Here is an 18,225-nt window from a genome sequence, read left to right on the forward strand (position 1 = left end):
AGAAGGAGGTACGTGCTTTTATCGGCCTTACTTCTTACTGCAGACAATGGATTCCCCAGTATGCATTTCTAGCCAAACCACTGATACAGTTAACGACACAGGAGGCAGCCGTATCGACTGTCCTCCCTTGGACATCTGAACATACACTTAGTTTCAATGAGTTAAAGAAAGCCCTATGCCAAGCTCCAGTTCTAGCTACACCGAACTACAGTAAGCCTTTTACACTTTTCGTTACTGAACGTGAAGGTACAGCATTATCTGTTCTCACACAAGATCAAGCAGGACAATACAAGCCTTGTGCTTATTTTTCGAGCACATTAGATCCTGTAGCCCAGGCGCTGCCTGCGTGCCTCAAGTCAGTTGCAGCCACAGCACTAGCTATCAGACAAAGTGATTCCATAGTCTTAGGACATACCTTGACAGTACAAGTTCCACATTCCGTGGAAGTTCTTTTAAACCGAACACAAACTCAGCACTTGACAATTGCACGTTTAACAGGTTATGAATTGACACTGTTCCAGCCACACATAGAAATCAGACGCTGCAACATCCTGAATCCTGCTACACTGTTACCATCAGTTAATTCAAATCCAGCCACACATGATTGCGTGGAAGTAGTTAACATTACGACAAAGCCAAGACAAGATCTGACAGATATTCCGTTACCAGACCCCGACCTGACACTTTATGTGGATGGTTCATGTATGAGAACAAGTACAGGAGAACTAGTCGCCGCGTATGCAGTGACTACTGACACTGAAGTTATTGAAACACACCGTATTGATACCCTGTCCGCTCAAGCAGCAGAGCTAGTTGCTCTGACACAAGCCTGCATACACGCCAAGGACTTGAAAGTTAATGTTTACACATATTCACGTTACGCATTCGGAGTTGTACACGACTTCGGAGTGCTCTGGCAGGAGAGAGGTTTCATGACTTCTCATGGAACCAAGATTCAGCATGGTCTCCTTATTCAAGCTCTGTTAGATGCCATACATTTACCGACATCTATTGCTATCATGAAGTGCAAAGCACATACGAAAGTTACTGACATTATTTCTCAAGGTAATGATCTAGCAGATCGCACAGCCAAGCTTACAGCACAGACTCCAGACATTCAAGTTAATCAGACACATACTCCAGATCCGATTACATGCATGACAGTTAAGGACCCTACACAAGATGTCATAGACATACAGTTACACGCTACTCCCGAAGAAATCAAGAAATGGTCCGAACAAGGAGGGGTCCAGACAGATCAAGGATGGTTAACGAAGGGTAGAGCCACATGGTTTCTCCCCGACTCTATGGTTCAAGTCATTATTAATACCGCACATAGTCCAGCACATTTAGGAGAAAAAGCTATGTTAGACAGTATCCAGAACATTTGGTTTAACAAGCATTTACGAGCTGCAGCCAAGCAGAAAGTCCGTACCTGTATGATATGTTGTCAGTTTAATCCAGGTAAAAGTGTCCCGGTGGAACAAGGTGGATTCCAGCCCCCTGACCACCCTTTTGAAGTCCTCCAGATGGATTATATTCAGATGGAGCGATGTCGAGGTTTCAAGTATGTCCTTGTAGTTGTATGCGCTTTGTCCAGGTGGACAGAAGCATATCCAGTCCCAGATTACACAGCCGCGACCACTGCCAAGCAGTTGGTTCGTGAGTTCTTCCCTCGTTATGGACTCCCTAGAGTCGTATATTCTGACAACGGCCAGCCATTCTCATCTGAACTCATGAAGCACGTTTCCCTTTTGCTAGGGTACCAGTGGAAGTTTCATTGTGTACGCCATCCTGAAGCAGCCGGTCTCGTAGAGAGACATAATCAGACTCTGAAAATCCGAATTGCAAAAGTGTGTAAAGAAAAAGGTGTGGACTGGCTAGTAGCTCTGCCAGTCGCTTTATTTTATATGCGCATGGTCGCACATTCCAGATCAGGTCTGTCCCCGTATGAGGTCGTTTTCGGCCGCCCCCCAAATATGTGGGGTACTCCTAGACCCCGAAGTATTACCGATGTTTCAAGTAATATGCTGACAGATTACCTAGCTTCCTTGATGTCTGCCCTCAACTCATGTCGTTCACAGGTTGCCGCCGCATTTCCAGACAATACCGAGGTGGCACCGCACGAAATCGTTCCAGGATCCCTGGTGATGGTCCGCAACTTTGACAGATCAAGTCCGCTGGAGCCTCGTTGGAAAGAGCCCCGACAGGTCCTCCTCACCACCCGTACAGCCGTGAAGTTGGAAGGACGCAAAGGCTGGGTACACCTTTCTCATGTCAAACTTTTTAATGGACTGAAACCCGTCTTAAAGAACATTTCCCAGGATTTGAAGGATTGCCAAAATATTGTTCTCAAGGACTGTCCCGCCAAAGACATTGCTACAACCCCTCCCCTGTTAGAGAAAACTCCGCAACAGGAGTATAAGCTAAAACTCCGGTCTAGTAAAATAAGTCAGTCAGTTTGATTGTCTAAGTCCTCCCCTAGGTGAAACGGTTAGACTGTTTCTGACATGTATAAAATAGACCCCCATAGTGAGAGAGTTTGTCAAAACTCAATCCGATGTATCGTTTTTCTATGTTTCATATTGTTTCTCAGCCTTATGATTTCCTGCACCAGTTATGCATTTTACCTGTATTTCCCAGTTCTTCATGTAAATAAGTCTGCTAATGCTACAGTAGAGCACACGTTTAGTGATCTGCCTCCTCATGAACTCTCTTACCGCCTCGCCATGCGAAATAACTCATTTATCCGCATGTTACATTACTCACACCAGACCAGCAATGCCACTAATTGTTGGGTGTGTGGTCGACTCCCCCCTTTCCAGACACCGAAGGGAGTTCTGCCACTTTTTCCTTATCCATTTTCACATAATGGTTCGTGTGGAGCATGGTCCACGTTAACGTCATCCTCAACAGATATGTCTTTTCTTAACAGTACATGTTTTCCAGACAAGCAAGGTCTTCCCCACAGAACAGGGTTAGATCTAGAAAATGAAGTGTATAATTTAGGTAATTATTCGTCGAATTTCATGGTCTTGAATGTTCAGTCTGATACTACTCCAGACTTACCTGCTATTTCAGTACTACCAGTCAAAGGCGAATTATGTGTCCGTAATTATGGTTCCGTACACGTAGGACACAGTGATTGTACTACTATTGTCAAGTATAGTGACAGTGGGAAATCTATCTTCAAAGCTTCACGTCATTCTTATTTTATTTGTGGTCAAACTGCATATGTTCGTTTGCCTCTCGATTGGGAGGGAACCTGTTACATTGCCTTCCTACTGCCACCAGTTTTCCTAGCCCCACCTGATTATCATAGAAACACACATCTAGTACACATTAGACATAGAAGGGAGTCCCCAATTGTCGATTATACTGAAACTGCTCTAGAACAGTATACAGATTTCAACAGAGGTTTCTTTTTCTTTATAGGACCTATCCAGAATAGTAAACTGATCCGTAGGTTAACCAGAACCCTCGAAGCTGTAGTAAATGAGACTGCCTCTGCTCTAGGTAACTTAACCGAAGAGCAATCTGCTATGAGATTTGTCGTTTTACAGAATCGTCTCGTCCTTGACGTCATACTGGCCGATAGGGGCGGGGCCTGTAGAGTCATCGGATCTAGTTGCTGCATTTTCATTCCAAATAACGCGCCGTCTGTTTATTCAGCTATAACCAGACTCCATAAAATTGCCCATCTGATACACCAAGATCCAGGCACCTGGACATGGTCCGGTTGGTTCTGGAATATAATTTCCGCATGGGGATGGAAAATATTGTCCTTCCTAGGTATTGCAGTAGCGATCATATTCAGCTGCTGCCTCTGTATACAATGTGGCCCTGCGATTTGCGGCATTTGTGCTACCTCTTGTATTCCTAGTCCCAAGCCCCGTTCTAAATCCCGTTCCAGGATAATTCGAGACGAGCAAATGATACTGTATGAAATAATAGACGGTATCATGAAAATTGATGTTTCCTGATGGAAACGTAGTGACAAGGAGGGAATGTGGAAAAGTAAATTTTGCCATGTTCTGTGTCCCTACGTGTCATCCATCATATGTTATGTGTGCATGATTAAATATGCATATGCATTCCCCATGTTCGATTAATGACGCAATGATAGTTGTGTCCACCTCTAATATGCCAGTTTCCAGTTCTCGTGAATACTACGAATATCAGGCCTATGTAAAGCTACGTTGCCACGTTTCTCAGTGTGCACGTTATTCCATTGTAAAGTCCCCGTTTCTAGGCCTCAAAAAGGCCTGGACACCAGATTCAGCTCCTGTCTCCTGAAGCCTCGCTGAGGAGCGATACAGCCCCCACCTGTATCCTCGACCCTTCACTTACTTCCTGCCTCGCAGTGCCCGGTCCAGCCTGGCTCAGCCTCTGAGTCTGCCAAGAATATGTTATGATTCTAGTTATCAGTTCAGTCCTCCTTCTCTGCATTCCTAAGCTACTGAACTGCATCAATAGTTTCCGTCATTGTCTAGCCTTCATGTCTCCACGTTAGAGAAATACTGCATTTAATGGTCATTTAATATTCTTCATCACGCACTACATGTAGAATAATGCATGGTCCAGTCTTAGAATCAAGTCAGCCTTTCCTCTCCTGACTTCTAGTTTATATCAACATGTTCTCTAAACATCAGATACTAGATACTGTTTAGGTACATGTCGCCCTGACTCTCCAGACTTCAGTCTCTGCTCCTAGCACAGAGTTCATAGCCCCCAGCTTCTCCTAGTGATACGTCATTGCTAGTTTGCGCGCACCATCAGGTTAGAGGTCCCGGCTCCTTAGGTAGCCCCCTCCATGGTTTCCGCCCCATTCATGACATATTCTGTTACGTTTGCATCACATGTCTATGTATACGCCCTGTTACACCTCTTTTCCCCCTTATCTTTCGCGACTGCTACGCGTCACGCCTTCTGCTCCACCCACTGCTACGCCTACTGCAATGTAATGCTATGTGTTTGCGTTATGTATATATGCTCATGTATTGTTATTAAAAGTCAGCGCGCTCATCCCAGACCCAGCCCCAGCAGCTGCTGGGCCCTGTCATCCTATTCCTATGCAGGTTGTCCTGTTCCTGTCCTTATGCTGTATTAAACCTGCAAAACTCCTACTACCTCGAATCTTGACTCTTATTTATTGAGCTATCTGTTATGATATATGTCTAGTCAAAAAGAGAGGTATTATTTATTTATTTACCACAGGGCAAAAAGTAATGGAGACAACGGGCAACCCTGCCGAGTACCTCGCCCAAGGGTAAAAATGCCGGATACCTTCCCGTTGACAACCACCTGAGCCAGTGGCTTCTCATAAAGAAGTTTCACCCATGCGATGAATGAAGGGCCAATACCAAATTTGGCGAGAGCCGCCCAGAGATAAGGCCATTCGATAGTATCAAAGGCCATGGTGGCATCCAAGGAGGCCAAAATGGCCGGCTCAGAGAGGGTCGCGGCTCTCGCGAGAACTCCATGAAGCCGCCGAAGATTAAGGGCAGTGTTGCGATGCGGGATAAACCCGGATTGATCCGGATGGATCAAGTCACCGACCACCTTGACCAAGCCGTTAGCCAACAATTTGGCTAAAATTTTGGGTTCGGCATTTAAAATGGAGATGGGCCTATAAGAGGCACAACGGTCTCGCGGCTTACCCTCCTTGTGTATGACCACGATGGAGGCCAGCCGTTGATCAGCAGGGAGGGAACCAGATTCCAGCGCCTCAAGGAACATCTCCCTCAGATAGGGCGCCATTTTGTCGGGCCGCAATTTGTACAACTCAATAGGCAATCCATTGGGGCCCATAGCCTTGCCAGAACGAAGGGAGCAGATGGCAACCGCTATCTCATCCGTCGTAAGCGGTGCGTCCATGAACTCTCTGTCAACATCAGAGAGACAGGGCAATGCAATGTCCCGCAGTAACAAATGAGAATCCTCCTCGTCCCTATTACAAACTGGAGAATACACAGTACGGAAATGATCCACAAAACAATCTATAATACCTGCCGGGTCAGTCACACATACTCCATCCGACCTTTCAATCATAGGAACCACAGGATTCGCTCTTTCTTTCTTATCCAGCCAAGCAAGCAGTTTACCAGCCTTGTCACCCACCTCATACAGCCTACCCTGTTGCTCTCTGTTCATGACCTTAGCAGCGTCGGTCACCAGGGCTTTATATTCAGATTGTTTCAAGCTGAGGGAGTGAAGTTTTGCACGGGTGACACCCGCCTCGAGGTGACTCTCGAGCACAGTTATTTCAGTTTCAATGCGGACCTGTTCCTCACATTTAGCCTTCTTGGCGCCAGTAATTAACGACAATGAATGTCCATGTATAACAGTCTTAAAAGCCTCCCACAATGCAACAGACGAAGAAACAGATCCCACATTATCGAGGAAGCAGTGATCAATAGATTTTATCAGCTCCGAGCGAATCTTAGGGTTCCGGAGATACCAAGGGTTGATGGGAGCAACTCTTCCCTCGTTGCGCACCCCAGCTTCCACACATAGCCACAAGGGGGAATGATCTGAAATGCCCCTGGGAAGGTGTCGAATTTCCCTGATAGAGGAGGATTGAGCCGCCGGCATTAGGAAATAATCAAGCCTGGAGAGGCTCCCGTGAACACCTGAATGGAAGGTAAATTGTAACTGTACAGGGTGCATCAATCTCCAACTATCCAAAAGCCCGAAAGTGTCCAAAAACCCACTCATCCATGACTGAGAGCTAGCCAAATCTCTGGGAGGGTAGCGATCCGAAGTTCCAGAGACAACAGAGTTAAAGTCCCCACCCAAGATTAGGAGACCTTCAGGAAGCCCCAGAACCACCCGTCCAATATCAGCGAAGGTGAGAGTCTGCAGGCCAGGGGGGACATAAATCGAGAGTATAGAGAGCGTCTTCCCCTCCCATCTACCAGTGAGCGCGGCGTAGCGCCCCCTATCATCAAGTATTACATCATCAATCTCAAAGGGAAGGGAAGTGCGGACCAGAATACCCACCCCCCTAGAGCCAGAAGTAAATCCGGAATGAGCAACCAAGCGATAACCCCTTCTATTCATGGCTTGGCAAGCGTTACCAATTAAGTGTGTCTCTTGCAGAAGGACAAAATCAGGAGCATGACGTCTCAAAAACTGCAGCACAACCCCCCGTTTTATCCTATCCCCCAACCCGTTGACATTCCTAGACAACAATCTCAACTCACTACCCCCCATTCCTGAGCAGACTACAGAGCGCACTCCACCCAGATCACATTAATCGAAACAATAAAGAGTACAATGCGATGTCTTGCAAAAATGAACAAACAAACAAACACCCCCCCACCAGCCCCCAACCAGAACCCGTTACAACTCCCCCCACCCTGCACCCCTGCGTGAGACTCAATAGCCACACCAACTTGCAGTGTGTGCCTGTCACCCAGCCATTAAACTAATCTAAACAAAGAAACCCAGAAGGAGGAAAGAGCCCCGATTTACCCCCCCCCCCCCCCGCCACCCCGTCCCGATATAACAGGACATAAGAAGACCAAAATAGTAAACTCAGCTGAAATACTAATGAAAAGTTCAGACATCGGGAACCACAGTGTCACTCCCGCTCCGGCAAACCGCCCTCTGCTCCACCGGAGTGCTCGGAGCGATTGTCCCTTTTTGGTAAAGAGTCAAGCCAGTCACTGACACTCTCCGAGCGATCGAAGAAAAATGTCCGATCGTCATATTCGATACAAAGTCTAGTTGGGAACAGCATGGCATACTTAAGGCCCAAGTCACGTAGTCTCCGTTTAACACCCTGAAAGCCCATTCTCTGCCTTTGGACCAACTGGGTAAAGTCAGGGTAGAAGGTAACGGATGTGTTCTCAAACTTCACCGGGGCCGCTCACCCGAGACGCTTGCAGGATAGCGTCTCTGTCACGAAAGTGAAAAAGTTTTGTGATGATAGGTCTCGGAGGGGCACCTACTTTTGGTTTTCCACCCGGAACTCGATGTGCTCTCTCAACAGCGAAGAATTTGCTGAGTCCGGAGGGAGCAAGATGATTTAAAACAAGATCCTCCACCAGGAGATCGACGGAAGTATATTCATGGTTCTCAGGGACCCCAATAATGCGTACATTATTACGCCGTGCCCTATTTTCAAAATCCTCGAGTCGGTGCGCCATCAAGTCGTTCGAGGAACGCAAGTTGCCGATTTCAGTCTGTATGTCGGAGACGTCAGTAGTCAGGCTGGAGGTCTTCAAATCTAGGGACTTGACCCTCTCATTCGTTTTCGTCAGGTCCGCTCTGATCAAGGTGACATCACCGGCCACCGTGTCGATCTTTGAAGCAAGAGCCTCGTATTGCTGACCCATCGAAGCCTACATGCCGGCGATGGCACTCATAACATCCTGAAGGGAAGGTTCCGAAGAGGCGGCAGATTCAGCAGTCGGATCTTCAGGAGTGCGGCTGGTACCACCGGGGGATCCCTCAGAGAGGGTGTAACGATCCATAACATTAGTTTGACTCTTTCCCCCTCAAAGAGGTGTTTTAGTCTTGCGCTTTTCAGGATCAGGTCTGGTGGCCATATTGAATAAGGTGCCCCGAAGGGGCCCGCGAGACCTGGTGAAAATGGCCGATGATGGCGAAGCCAAGAGTCAACAAAAGTGAGCCAAAGTGAGATAAGTGCCAGGAAGACTGAAGGCAAAATGCTCACAAAGGGAACACTTAGTGAAAGGACAAGCCAAGCCGGATCAAGGGTGGGTCTTAGCCGTTCTACAATCGAACAAGGCCCGGAGTGGGAAAGCAAAACCGAAAGTTGGGATGAGGCCGTCTGGGGGAGAATCCCTCCGGCCGATATTGTTCAACTACTCCACGGCTTGCTGGCTAGTCGAGCCCCCAGCCAAGTCTCGGGGCAGGCCGCAAAAGGTAAAGAAGATGTAGCAGCGGCTCCTGACGTTCGAATAAAATTTTCAAAAAAGCATTGAGATCAGCCAAAGCGCATCTTCAAAAGCCCATCTGCGAAATCAGGATATATGTCAGGATAGTTGCGAAGGGTTCCGGGAGCTCTGTGCTCACGCGACCATCTTGGATGCTCGCGAAGCTCCTCCTCTACAGTCACAATCTTGACCATGCAAGTAGTAACTTGACAGCATTCAGTGCCGTCAGAAATCAGAAAAAATGTACACGATTGCCTATGGGGTATAAAATCAGCCCCGGGCATTTGCGGCACTCATTGTGTCTTTGTTGCATGACATTGACCTTGAGGCCTTGTCATACGTTGATGACATCTATTTGACTGACGACAACCTCGCACCGCATCTTGACCGAGTCGACCACATAATATTGTCTTTTGCCGACTATGGTTATAGGTTGAATTTTGCAAAGTTACACATTGCCAATTCGGCAGTGCTCTTTTTGGGCTATGAGCTTAATAAAGAGGGAAAGAGTTTAACACCTCACTTCCTGGAGAAATGTGCACATTTGCAACCACCTTCTTCTTTGGAAAAGTTACAATCCCTTCTGGGTTTTTTTAAATTTTGGGAGGACTTACATTCCCAACTATGCTCAGCGTATCAAACCGCTTTATGCGATGATTCAACCTAAGTTTACATCTGCCAGCATGCTTCCGGAACATACTTCCGTTCTGCAGTCTTTGCAGGCGGATTTGCTTAAGACTAACTACTTAATGACTCGTGATAACACCACCAACCTGGTCATACTTATCGTTTCAGGGGCTGTGGGTTTCATTTATTTAACATTCGATGAAGGAGACACAATACCCATTGCATACAAATCACACTTGTACAGTGCGGCTGAAATGCGTGTTGAAAAAATCTTGACAGCAGTGCAGATGGCAATTCTAAAGGAACGCTCACTGGTGCAGGGCAAACGCATTCTTATGTTCGGTGACTAAAGCAAGTGTACCTAACTCGAAGGCATACTCACGTTGGATTCAGTGGGCTACTTCCTTGACATCCCTGGATTTCACGTTTGTCTTTGATCCATCACTTCAGACTCAGGAATTTTTACAGTATGAATTTGCTCTTCCACCTCATTTGTGGCTTCTTCATCTGAGTGAATACAAATGCATCATTTAAACCTATGGCTCAGCTCAACCGGCCACTGTTTCCAAACATGCTTACTCAGCAGCTTGTGCTATTGTGGCTGGCTCCATTGAAGATGGGGAGTTTAAGTCTTCCATTGTGCACAATCAGGCACTAGGGGACTGTATGGCGCAATTGGCGGAGCTGCATGCTCTTGTTCTAGCTCTAGAGTTTGCTAATCCTCTTGTGAATACTCTGATTGTGTGCGATTCTTACTACTGCGTCCAGTCGTTCAATGACAACTTATTCTTATGGCCTCAAAATGATTACCGTAATTCTGAAGACAGCGCAATTAAGCATAAAATGAGCTGGGTTCGAGTGGCAGATCTTAAACACCGTCTGCCTCTCAAATATGTTATTCACACTCTTGGCCACCAGCGTGTCGTAACGCACACTCTTGGTAATTCTTTGGCTGGTAAAGCAGCCAAGTCTGCAGTAGCCATGTGTTCCTAAGCAGCAGTTACAAGATCTATGACTAAGATAGATAATGAGATTTGAATAACTTTGGAAACATTTAACTGTAAAAACAGGAATTTAGAAGACAGCTAATGGTGATCATCATGATGAGATCTAAGCAGGAATGTGCCACGGACATGGTCGTCCATTCAAAAAATTCTAGGAGTTGCAGAAGTGATGTAACACCTTTTCCATTCCAGTGTTGGCCTGTTGAGAATTACAGATAGTAGACAAGGCTCAAAGAGCCCTTATTATTTCCTACTCATGCCACTGCCTTCAGAAACCCTGACAGGGGCAGTGAGTGGTGTACAAGCGATACCAAAATGGAAGCCTTTTCTGCGTAGCCACAAAAGATTTTTCACATTTTGCTGGACCCTATATTTATGCTGGTTTTAGAATTCTGTGCACTTTACCTCTGCTAAATAGTAGTAAAGTGTCTGGGTTCTCTCCTTAAACATGGCCATATTGGAAATGGAATATTGCTAACTGGTATGTTTAACTTACATCTAAGTCCCTAGTATATGGTGCACAATGTATCCATGGTCCGTAAGTTAAATGTCGCTAGTGGACTGCAGCACCTATTGTGCCATCTACTATACTGCCAATGTAAACATACAACACCCTTATGTAGGCATTGTGGCCTACAAGTCTGACTGCATGATATTTAAATGTAGGATATATAGAAATGTAATTTTAACATATACTTACAGTAACTATCACCCAAAAGGTATTTTTCACTGCAGACGGCCTAGCTGTCCTATGTAGAGATCCACAGTACAGAATAAAAATCCTATGGGGGTAGCTAGAAAAGTAATTAAACAATTATTTTTAATAATTACTACAATTTAATTCAAAAGTGAAGTTGGATTTTTAATAAATATTAGAGAAAAGTAACTTTCAGAAGTTTACCTTTCCCTCTCTGTAGTCCCTGGAGGCTAAATTAGCATTTGCTCTCCCACTTCTTCCAGGCAGTAATTAAAGAAAGAAATGTGAAAACTGCTCCTAGAGCAGAGAAGGCCTGGGTGTAGGGCGGTGTTGTTGTTCCCTGGAAAGGATGACCAGTGGGGTTGGGCCAGGATTTAAATCAACTTTAAAAAGGCCTTCCATGTCACAACCAAACGTTAGCTGATATATCTGGGCAGGACCGTTCCTTTGCCTAAACAGCCAGTTAGGCTCCAACTACACTCAGCCTCTTTTTGACATTGCATTTCCAAATCTTGCTGGAGTGTCACATCCTGCTTGACAACTCTGTTGACGTTTACATTTAACACCAGTGGTTTAAATTTTTTTAGCTGGAATGGTATATGTTTGCTTAGAACTTACTTTTTAATTGAAATTTATACAGAATTGTACTAGTGATGAATCTAATTTTAATGTGCAAAAGCGAATGTGTGTTATTGCATGGCTCAATGCAGAAACAATAAAGAATATTGATTGAAAAAATAAATAAATAATGCATAGCATTTCTTGGAGCCATGAGATGAATTAGAGGTGTTTGGCTTATAGAATTTATATCTGATGGGTAGTGATTAATATACCGTAGTAGTATCTGTACTCTGATATGCTTAATGTGCACAGGATTTTTGTATCACAACTAATGATTGTAAGGCAGCTAAAATTCTAGTTTACTGTCATCATTACTATCCTCCGACATGCACTTTATTTGACATATGTACTTTACGGTGTTAGTATCTGCGCTCTGATGTTCGGCTGTAAATAGGATTTGTGTACCTCCAGTTAATGATTGCAAGGCTGTTAAAAAATGTAGATTTCTATTAACACTATTAGGTTCTAATCAAACGTGATTGGGTAAATGCACTTTACTGAATTTTATTTGAATGTAATAACTTGTATGTACTGTAACTAGGGTAGAAGGGTACACGCTGCTAGAGGGACTGTGCAATGTCAAGTTGGATGAGGAAAGTTTAGTAGTAGAGTGGGATAATGCCAAATCATGCTTATAGAAGTAGGTTACTATTTTTATACGTTGTTAACTGGAAGGGAATATGTTGATTTAGAACTTAGTTTGTAACTGAAATTTATACAGAATGGTTATTATTGATGAATCTAATTTTAATGTATAAAATGGTAGGTGTGTTATTGTATGCAATGCAGAAACAATAAAGAATATTGATTGATTGAACACCAGGGACACACTTGAATGGGCGGAAAATAGTATACCAAATAATTATTGTGTATCCACTGTCTGGTTGCTGGAAAACGCTGCTTGGTTCTACCAGACGTCCTTCTCTAGGTGTATTGGGGGTGCAGTGACTTCCCCAAACCGGCTGCTGGAGTTAAATGTGGGAGGACACTAGGATTACCACAGTACACTGCACACACACACCCCACAAACTCTGAGCCCAGGTTTATAGTGGTTGAAGACTTTTGCCATCTTTAACCCCTCCCATGCTCATGACGAGCTCAGCTTGTCATGAGCCACGGTGGCCGCGTGCTCATGATGAGCTCAGCTTGTCATGATCGTTGCGCTACGCCCACGCAAGGATAATTCCCCTGCTGTGCTGGGCATTCCATTGGAACGGGCGTGGTCATGACGAGCTGAGCTCGTCATGAGCACACGGCCACCGTGGCTCATGACGAGCCGAGCTCGTCACGAGCACCGGGGCGCTGCGCGCGCCCCTCCTCCCCCCAGCACAGCATGAGAATTAGCCCCGCAGGCAAGGGGTTAGAATGGTCAGAGTAGGGAGTGGTAACCCAGGGAACATTTGATCATTAGTTATAGAGTGCTCAGGAGTCATTTCAACCAACTAAAAATGTCCAGCATGAATGTGGCATAAATTATTACATTGTTCCCAGACAGCCACTTCAGATAAATCCTGGACCTGTGGTAGATCCGAAAAGGAATAAACCTGCGGTCCGATACCTGAGAAAAACCTAGAAGACTGGACCTGCTCTCCCTCTTGTAGTCAGGATAATGAAGTGGATTCCAAGAGTCAAAAGGCTGACCCTTTTTAAACCTACAGGGACATAACAAGCTACAAGAAGCCTTTTCTTGCAACTGCCGTACTGACCAGTAGAAACTGGACTAGGACTGGGCGCACATGTCTGGCCTCTGCCTGACACCCTTCAAGTCTCTAATTGCCTCTCCTGTGGTCCTAGGAGCTTTGGAAGTGTGCACTTGTGGTGGATAGGGACTTAAAGGGCTAATGTCAGGAGGTAAAATCTGTGACCAGGACCAAACTGGTTGCTGCATCAGACCAGTCTTCCATCGGAGTCAGTGCCAAACTGGACCTAGGTTTCGTTCTACCGCAACTATTTACTATCATTGGCCCTTTATGCTTCAAGGCATCAAAGTTCTTCTTATTGGATGCTTGTCAGTTTGTATTACATTTAACACTATTTTGCTATTTCGGTTTGCTATTTTTTATTGTTTAGCATTTCAATGTTACTATTATTTTAACACTGAATAAATACCTTACACATTAGCCTAAGTTAAGCCTGCCTGCTCTGTGTCACAGCTACCTGGGAATTGAGCTCAGGTTACTTTAATGACTTTAAGAGTTTACCCTGACAAGGGTTGTGACTATTCCTTGAGGTGGCTAGTCACCCCCTCCTAAATAATAATCTAATTTCTTAAAAGTGGCTACACTTGTTGTTCACGAATACGAAGCACATCAATGTAACTAGAATATTCCATTATGGAATGTTTCTATGAGATTCCATAGAATCATTAAAGATGATAGCAATTTTCACAAACTCTAGAATGACAAATTTATTTTATTATTGATGCTGCTCAACAAGTGCCAGGGATCCAGCTTCTAGCTGTAGCACACAACTAATATTCAAGTAAAGATACAACACTCTAAGGTGGCCATGAACATCATCCATTTCAGAGAGGGAAACAAACTGCAATGTGAGAGCTAAAACAATCAGAAAAGGGCAATGTATTAGAAAAACTGTGAAGATGGAAGGGAAGCTAGATAGGAGAACAAGAGATCATGTATCATAAGCATAAGAATGAGTTGAACGAAAGGCAGTGAGAGGAGGTCGATGGGAGAAAGAGTGAAGGTCCTTAAAGAAGAAGAGCGAGGTATGGTGGGGGAGAGGCTAACGGACATGGGGTAGTGCCAATAAACCATGCAAGCAGAAAAGATAATGATGAAGAGGAGCTCAAGGACGGTTAGGAGGCAAGACAAATTAGACCAGACAGAAACACAGCAATAACACATGTTGGTTGAGTAGGAATATTTGAGGCTTAGCCTAAAGCTGGAGAGATTACTCCACACATGTAATGATGATAAAGAACAGTCACAACCAAACATATGACAAAACTCATTTTCATTCATATAGATTCTTCTGAAAAAATGTATCTACTTACCATACATCCGGTGGTAGATTTAGCGTAATGCTGCCTTTAATGTCATCTCCAAAGCGTAAGTAGCCTAGAGTAGCGAGTGATATATACAATGTTGTAACTATTCCCATGCCAATGTTCAAAGCTTGAGGGAATTTCTTGCTTTCTTTCATTCTGTTTTCAAGGGGAAGCACCTAGATAAATACAAAAGTAGTGAAAGAGATTTTAGACATACATTCTCAGTAAAAACTATGTTAAAGAGTTTTAAAGATCAATTATGTCGTTAGGAAAATTGTAGTAACCTAAGACTGACAGAAACTATTAGGTGTACAGCAAAGTAAACATTCCCTTTTTTCACCAATTCAAGCAAAACTGGGCATGGTCACTGGAAAATGGGGTTATTTATAAAGATGAATACTTGTACGTTTATACTTTTATAACTTTTCCACTTTTTGATAATTTCCATTTATGGGTGTAAAGTTACTTATAAGTATAGACTTACATGTCCCCATCTCCTAAACTCAGGAGGTGTAGCCTACTTTGAGTGGTAAATTACTACTTGTAACATTACACAAGTAGGCAGAGTTTTCTGCCACCAGGGCAGAGATCTCGCAATAGTACAGTATAGTGTAAAGTTAAAAAAAAATATGACGTAAAAAAACAAAATTATTTTACATAAAATATTACGGTTATTTAATTTAACAATTTTTTCAAATGGAGAGCAAAATAGAAGAAATGTTAAACCATTAACTTAATTTCAATATCAATAATTATTTTAAATATTTTAAATAAAAATATTTTGCTTAAGATATAAATTTAAAGAAACACCTAATGTTTACAATTTATATTTATTCACTCTTTAGTAAACCTTATTAAATGTTGGGTACAGCACTAGCTTTTTTTCAATTAAAGTTGTATTACATTTTAAAATTAAAAAGGGTTATTAACATTTTATTAAAAAAATACCTAATCATATTTATTCATATTTCTTTTTTAACATGAAATAAAAAGTATGTTTTATTTTTAAAAGTTAAAAGAAGTTAATTCAACAATAGTTCATAGGTATTTTTATTTTAAATCCCTATGTAAATTATTATCTATGAGAAGGTTTTGTAGTACCAGTGGTTGGTCATTTGCGGTGCCGGACAACATTTACCACAGTTTTTGCTCATTATTTTTCGCAGTAGTAACTATAGAATTGCAATGTCTGAATAGCATTGGGTTTACTCTTTTGTGGATTGGTGCAAATCCATTCCTCAACCCGCACTAAACCTCTCCTTGCTCCAGCTGCGGTCCGTACAGGTAACAACGGTGGGGCGGTGGGGCTGCGTAAGGGAAGATTTCGAGGAACGATGCTGAGGGAAAATGTATTATTTTTTTAATTTTCCCTCTGCATCGTCCTTTGAAATCTTCCCTTACCCGACCCCATCGCCCCACCAATGTTACCTGCGGCTGCCTTACTCCTCCCTCTCATTCTTTGTAAGTATTCCCTATTTTCCAGCCACTTCACCCAACCCTCCCACGTTTACTACTAAAATGTCTACCTATGTGTGTAGAGCTATCAACAGCCAGGGAGAAGATCTTTATACATAAAAGACAGGAGAGGCGTAGACCTCCGTATGTAGGTTAGTAAATAGCATGTTGTACCACATTAGTAGTACCATTACAGTACTACAAAATTCAGGTTGTGAAGCTCCTTAGAGTGCAGCTGTTTTGCAGATCACATGATGCATTACTCATGACAGTCAGCCAATGTGTGCCCAAAAAGGAGAATACAGAAACAGTTAATTAAACCGATTAAAATAAACCAACGTTACTTGCAATAGCATGGCAAAAAGCAATAAAAAGTGGTTAAAAAATAAAAATAAATAACAAGCATTGGAAAAGCCAACAGGACTGGCCTTTTATTACTTATGTAAATGTGTCTCACAAACATGCCAAGATCTCTTACTCTTACACACTCTTATACACACACACACTCACTCACACACACACACACACACACACAGACACACACACACACACACACACAAGGTCAAACGTACATTGCTTGAAAGCAATTGGGTTACTGGGGGGCGTGGCCAAGGCAGCAAACATGGCGGATGCTCATTAATAATAATAATAATAATAATAAACACATTTGTAAAGCGCCTGGTTACACTGGGCCAGTGTGTCCCTGTGCTATGGTACCAGCTTAACTCACCAACAACAGGGGACCTAGAACTAAAATTATACGGCAGGGAACAAATGGGTCTTCAGTCCTTTCCGAAACATAGACTCAGAGCCCTCCAGCCTGAGACTCTGAGGAAGTGTGTTTCATAACTGTGCGGCCAGATAGCGAAAGGAGCAGCCACCCATCCTTGCTCTCTTGATGATGAACACACACACCTTTCCTGTCCCACTAGATCTTAAATGTCGGGTCGGTGAATAGGGAATTAATAGATCATGCAAGTACGAGGGCCCCTTCCTTTGTGTAATCCGGTGACTAACACACAGGGCCTTAAATTGTACTCATTGCTAGAGCTCCTTATAGACCCTGGTTGTTTTGCGCACATAACTGATGGTTGGATTAGTGTTAAGGTAGAGGCAGCCACCAACACTTGCACTCTGGCTTAGGGAAAGTGCCACGCTGCTTAATACTGGTGCTGCTGTTATTTACTATCACTGCTGCTAGTGCATTTTTGCACAGCACTATCGCGCACACTCTGTGTTTTTAAACTTGCTCAACCTGTTTTTTATATTCTTCAGGGGCTGACCCCCCCGGTCCACCACAGCTTTCATACGAGGTAGAGCATGAGGTGAGGGGTATTGTAGACTCTAAGATATACCAAACTAGTCTTTGGTATTTGGTGGCCTGGAGGGGGTACGGAAACAAGGAGAACTCTTGGGAACCAGCCACAGGGGTTTGCTGATAAGGTCAATATTGTTTCTAGGAAGTATTCAAAGAATTCTTGTTCTCTAAGAATAGTACTACTTTAAGCAGATTACTTTGTGCCAAAGTTCAGTTTTGGAAAAACCCCAAATAAAATCGTAGAAAAATAGAGTTCCAAAGTTAGAAGTTATGTTTTGAAAAAATGAAGGTCGAATCAGAGTTCATAGAACGCTGTGTGCTAATTTCAAAAGTTATTCTCGGCATCAGGAGAAAACATTAAGTCATCAAGGCTGGCAAAGAAATCATCTACCACAGTAGATGAAAGTTGAACCACTTCATTAAGTAGATCAATTGTACACAGATGAGAAGCATCGCCGTCAGCGTCAGTCGCATTAGATGGTACCTGTGTGCCTGTTGGTCCGCGTAGCTCACCTTTAGCTGGAATTGCTGGTGAGATCTCAATGAATGCCGTCATCAGGATTGGTAGCCATTGGGAACAACACAATACA

At 43.7% G+C, this 18,225-nt stretch overlaps 1 protein-coding gene across 1 annotated transcript in view; it reads right to left on the minus strand.

Moving 5' to 3' along the window:
• Positions 1-18,225, minus strand: part of SLC36A4 (solute carrier family 36 member 4) — a 911,610-nt gene that overhangs the window by 498,856 nt on the left and 394,529 nt on the right. The window contains exon 10 of the mRNA XM_078656956.1: positions 14,869-15,038. Within this exon, the coding sequence (XP_078513082.1) occupies positions 14,869-15,038 (170 nt within the window). The remainder of the gene's footprint in view (positions 1-14,868; positions 15,039-18,225) is intronic.

This window comes from Lissotriton helveticus, chromosome 8 (genome assembly GCF_964261635.1).
Source record: "Lissotriton helveticus chromosome 8, aLisHel1.1, whole genome shotgun sequence".
Lineage (NCBI taxonomy): Eukaryota > Metazoa > Chordata > Amphibia > Caudata > Salamandridae > Lissotriton > Lissotriton helveticus.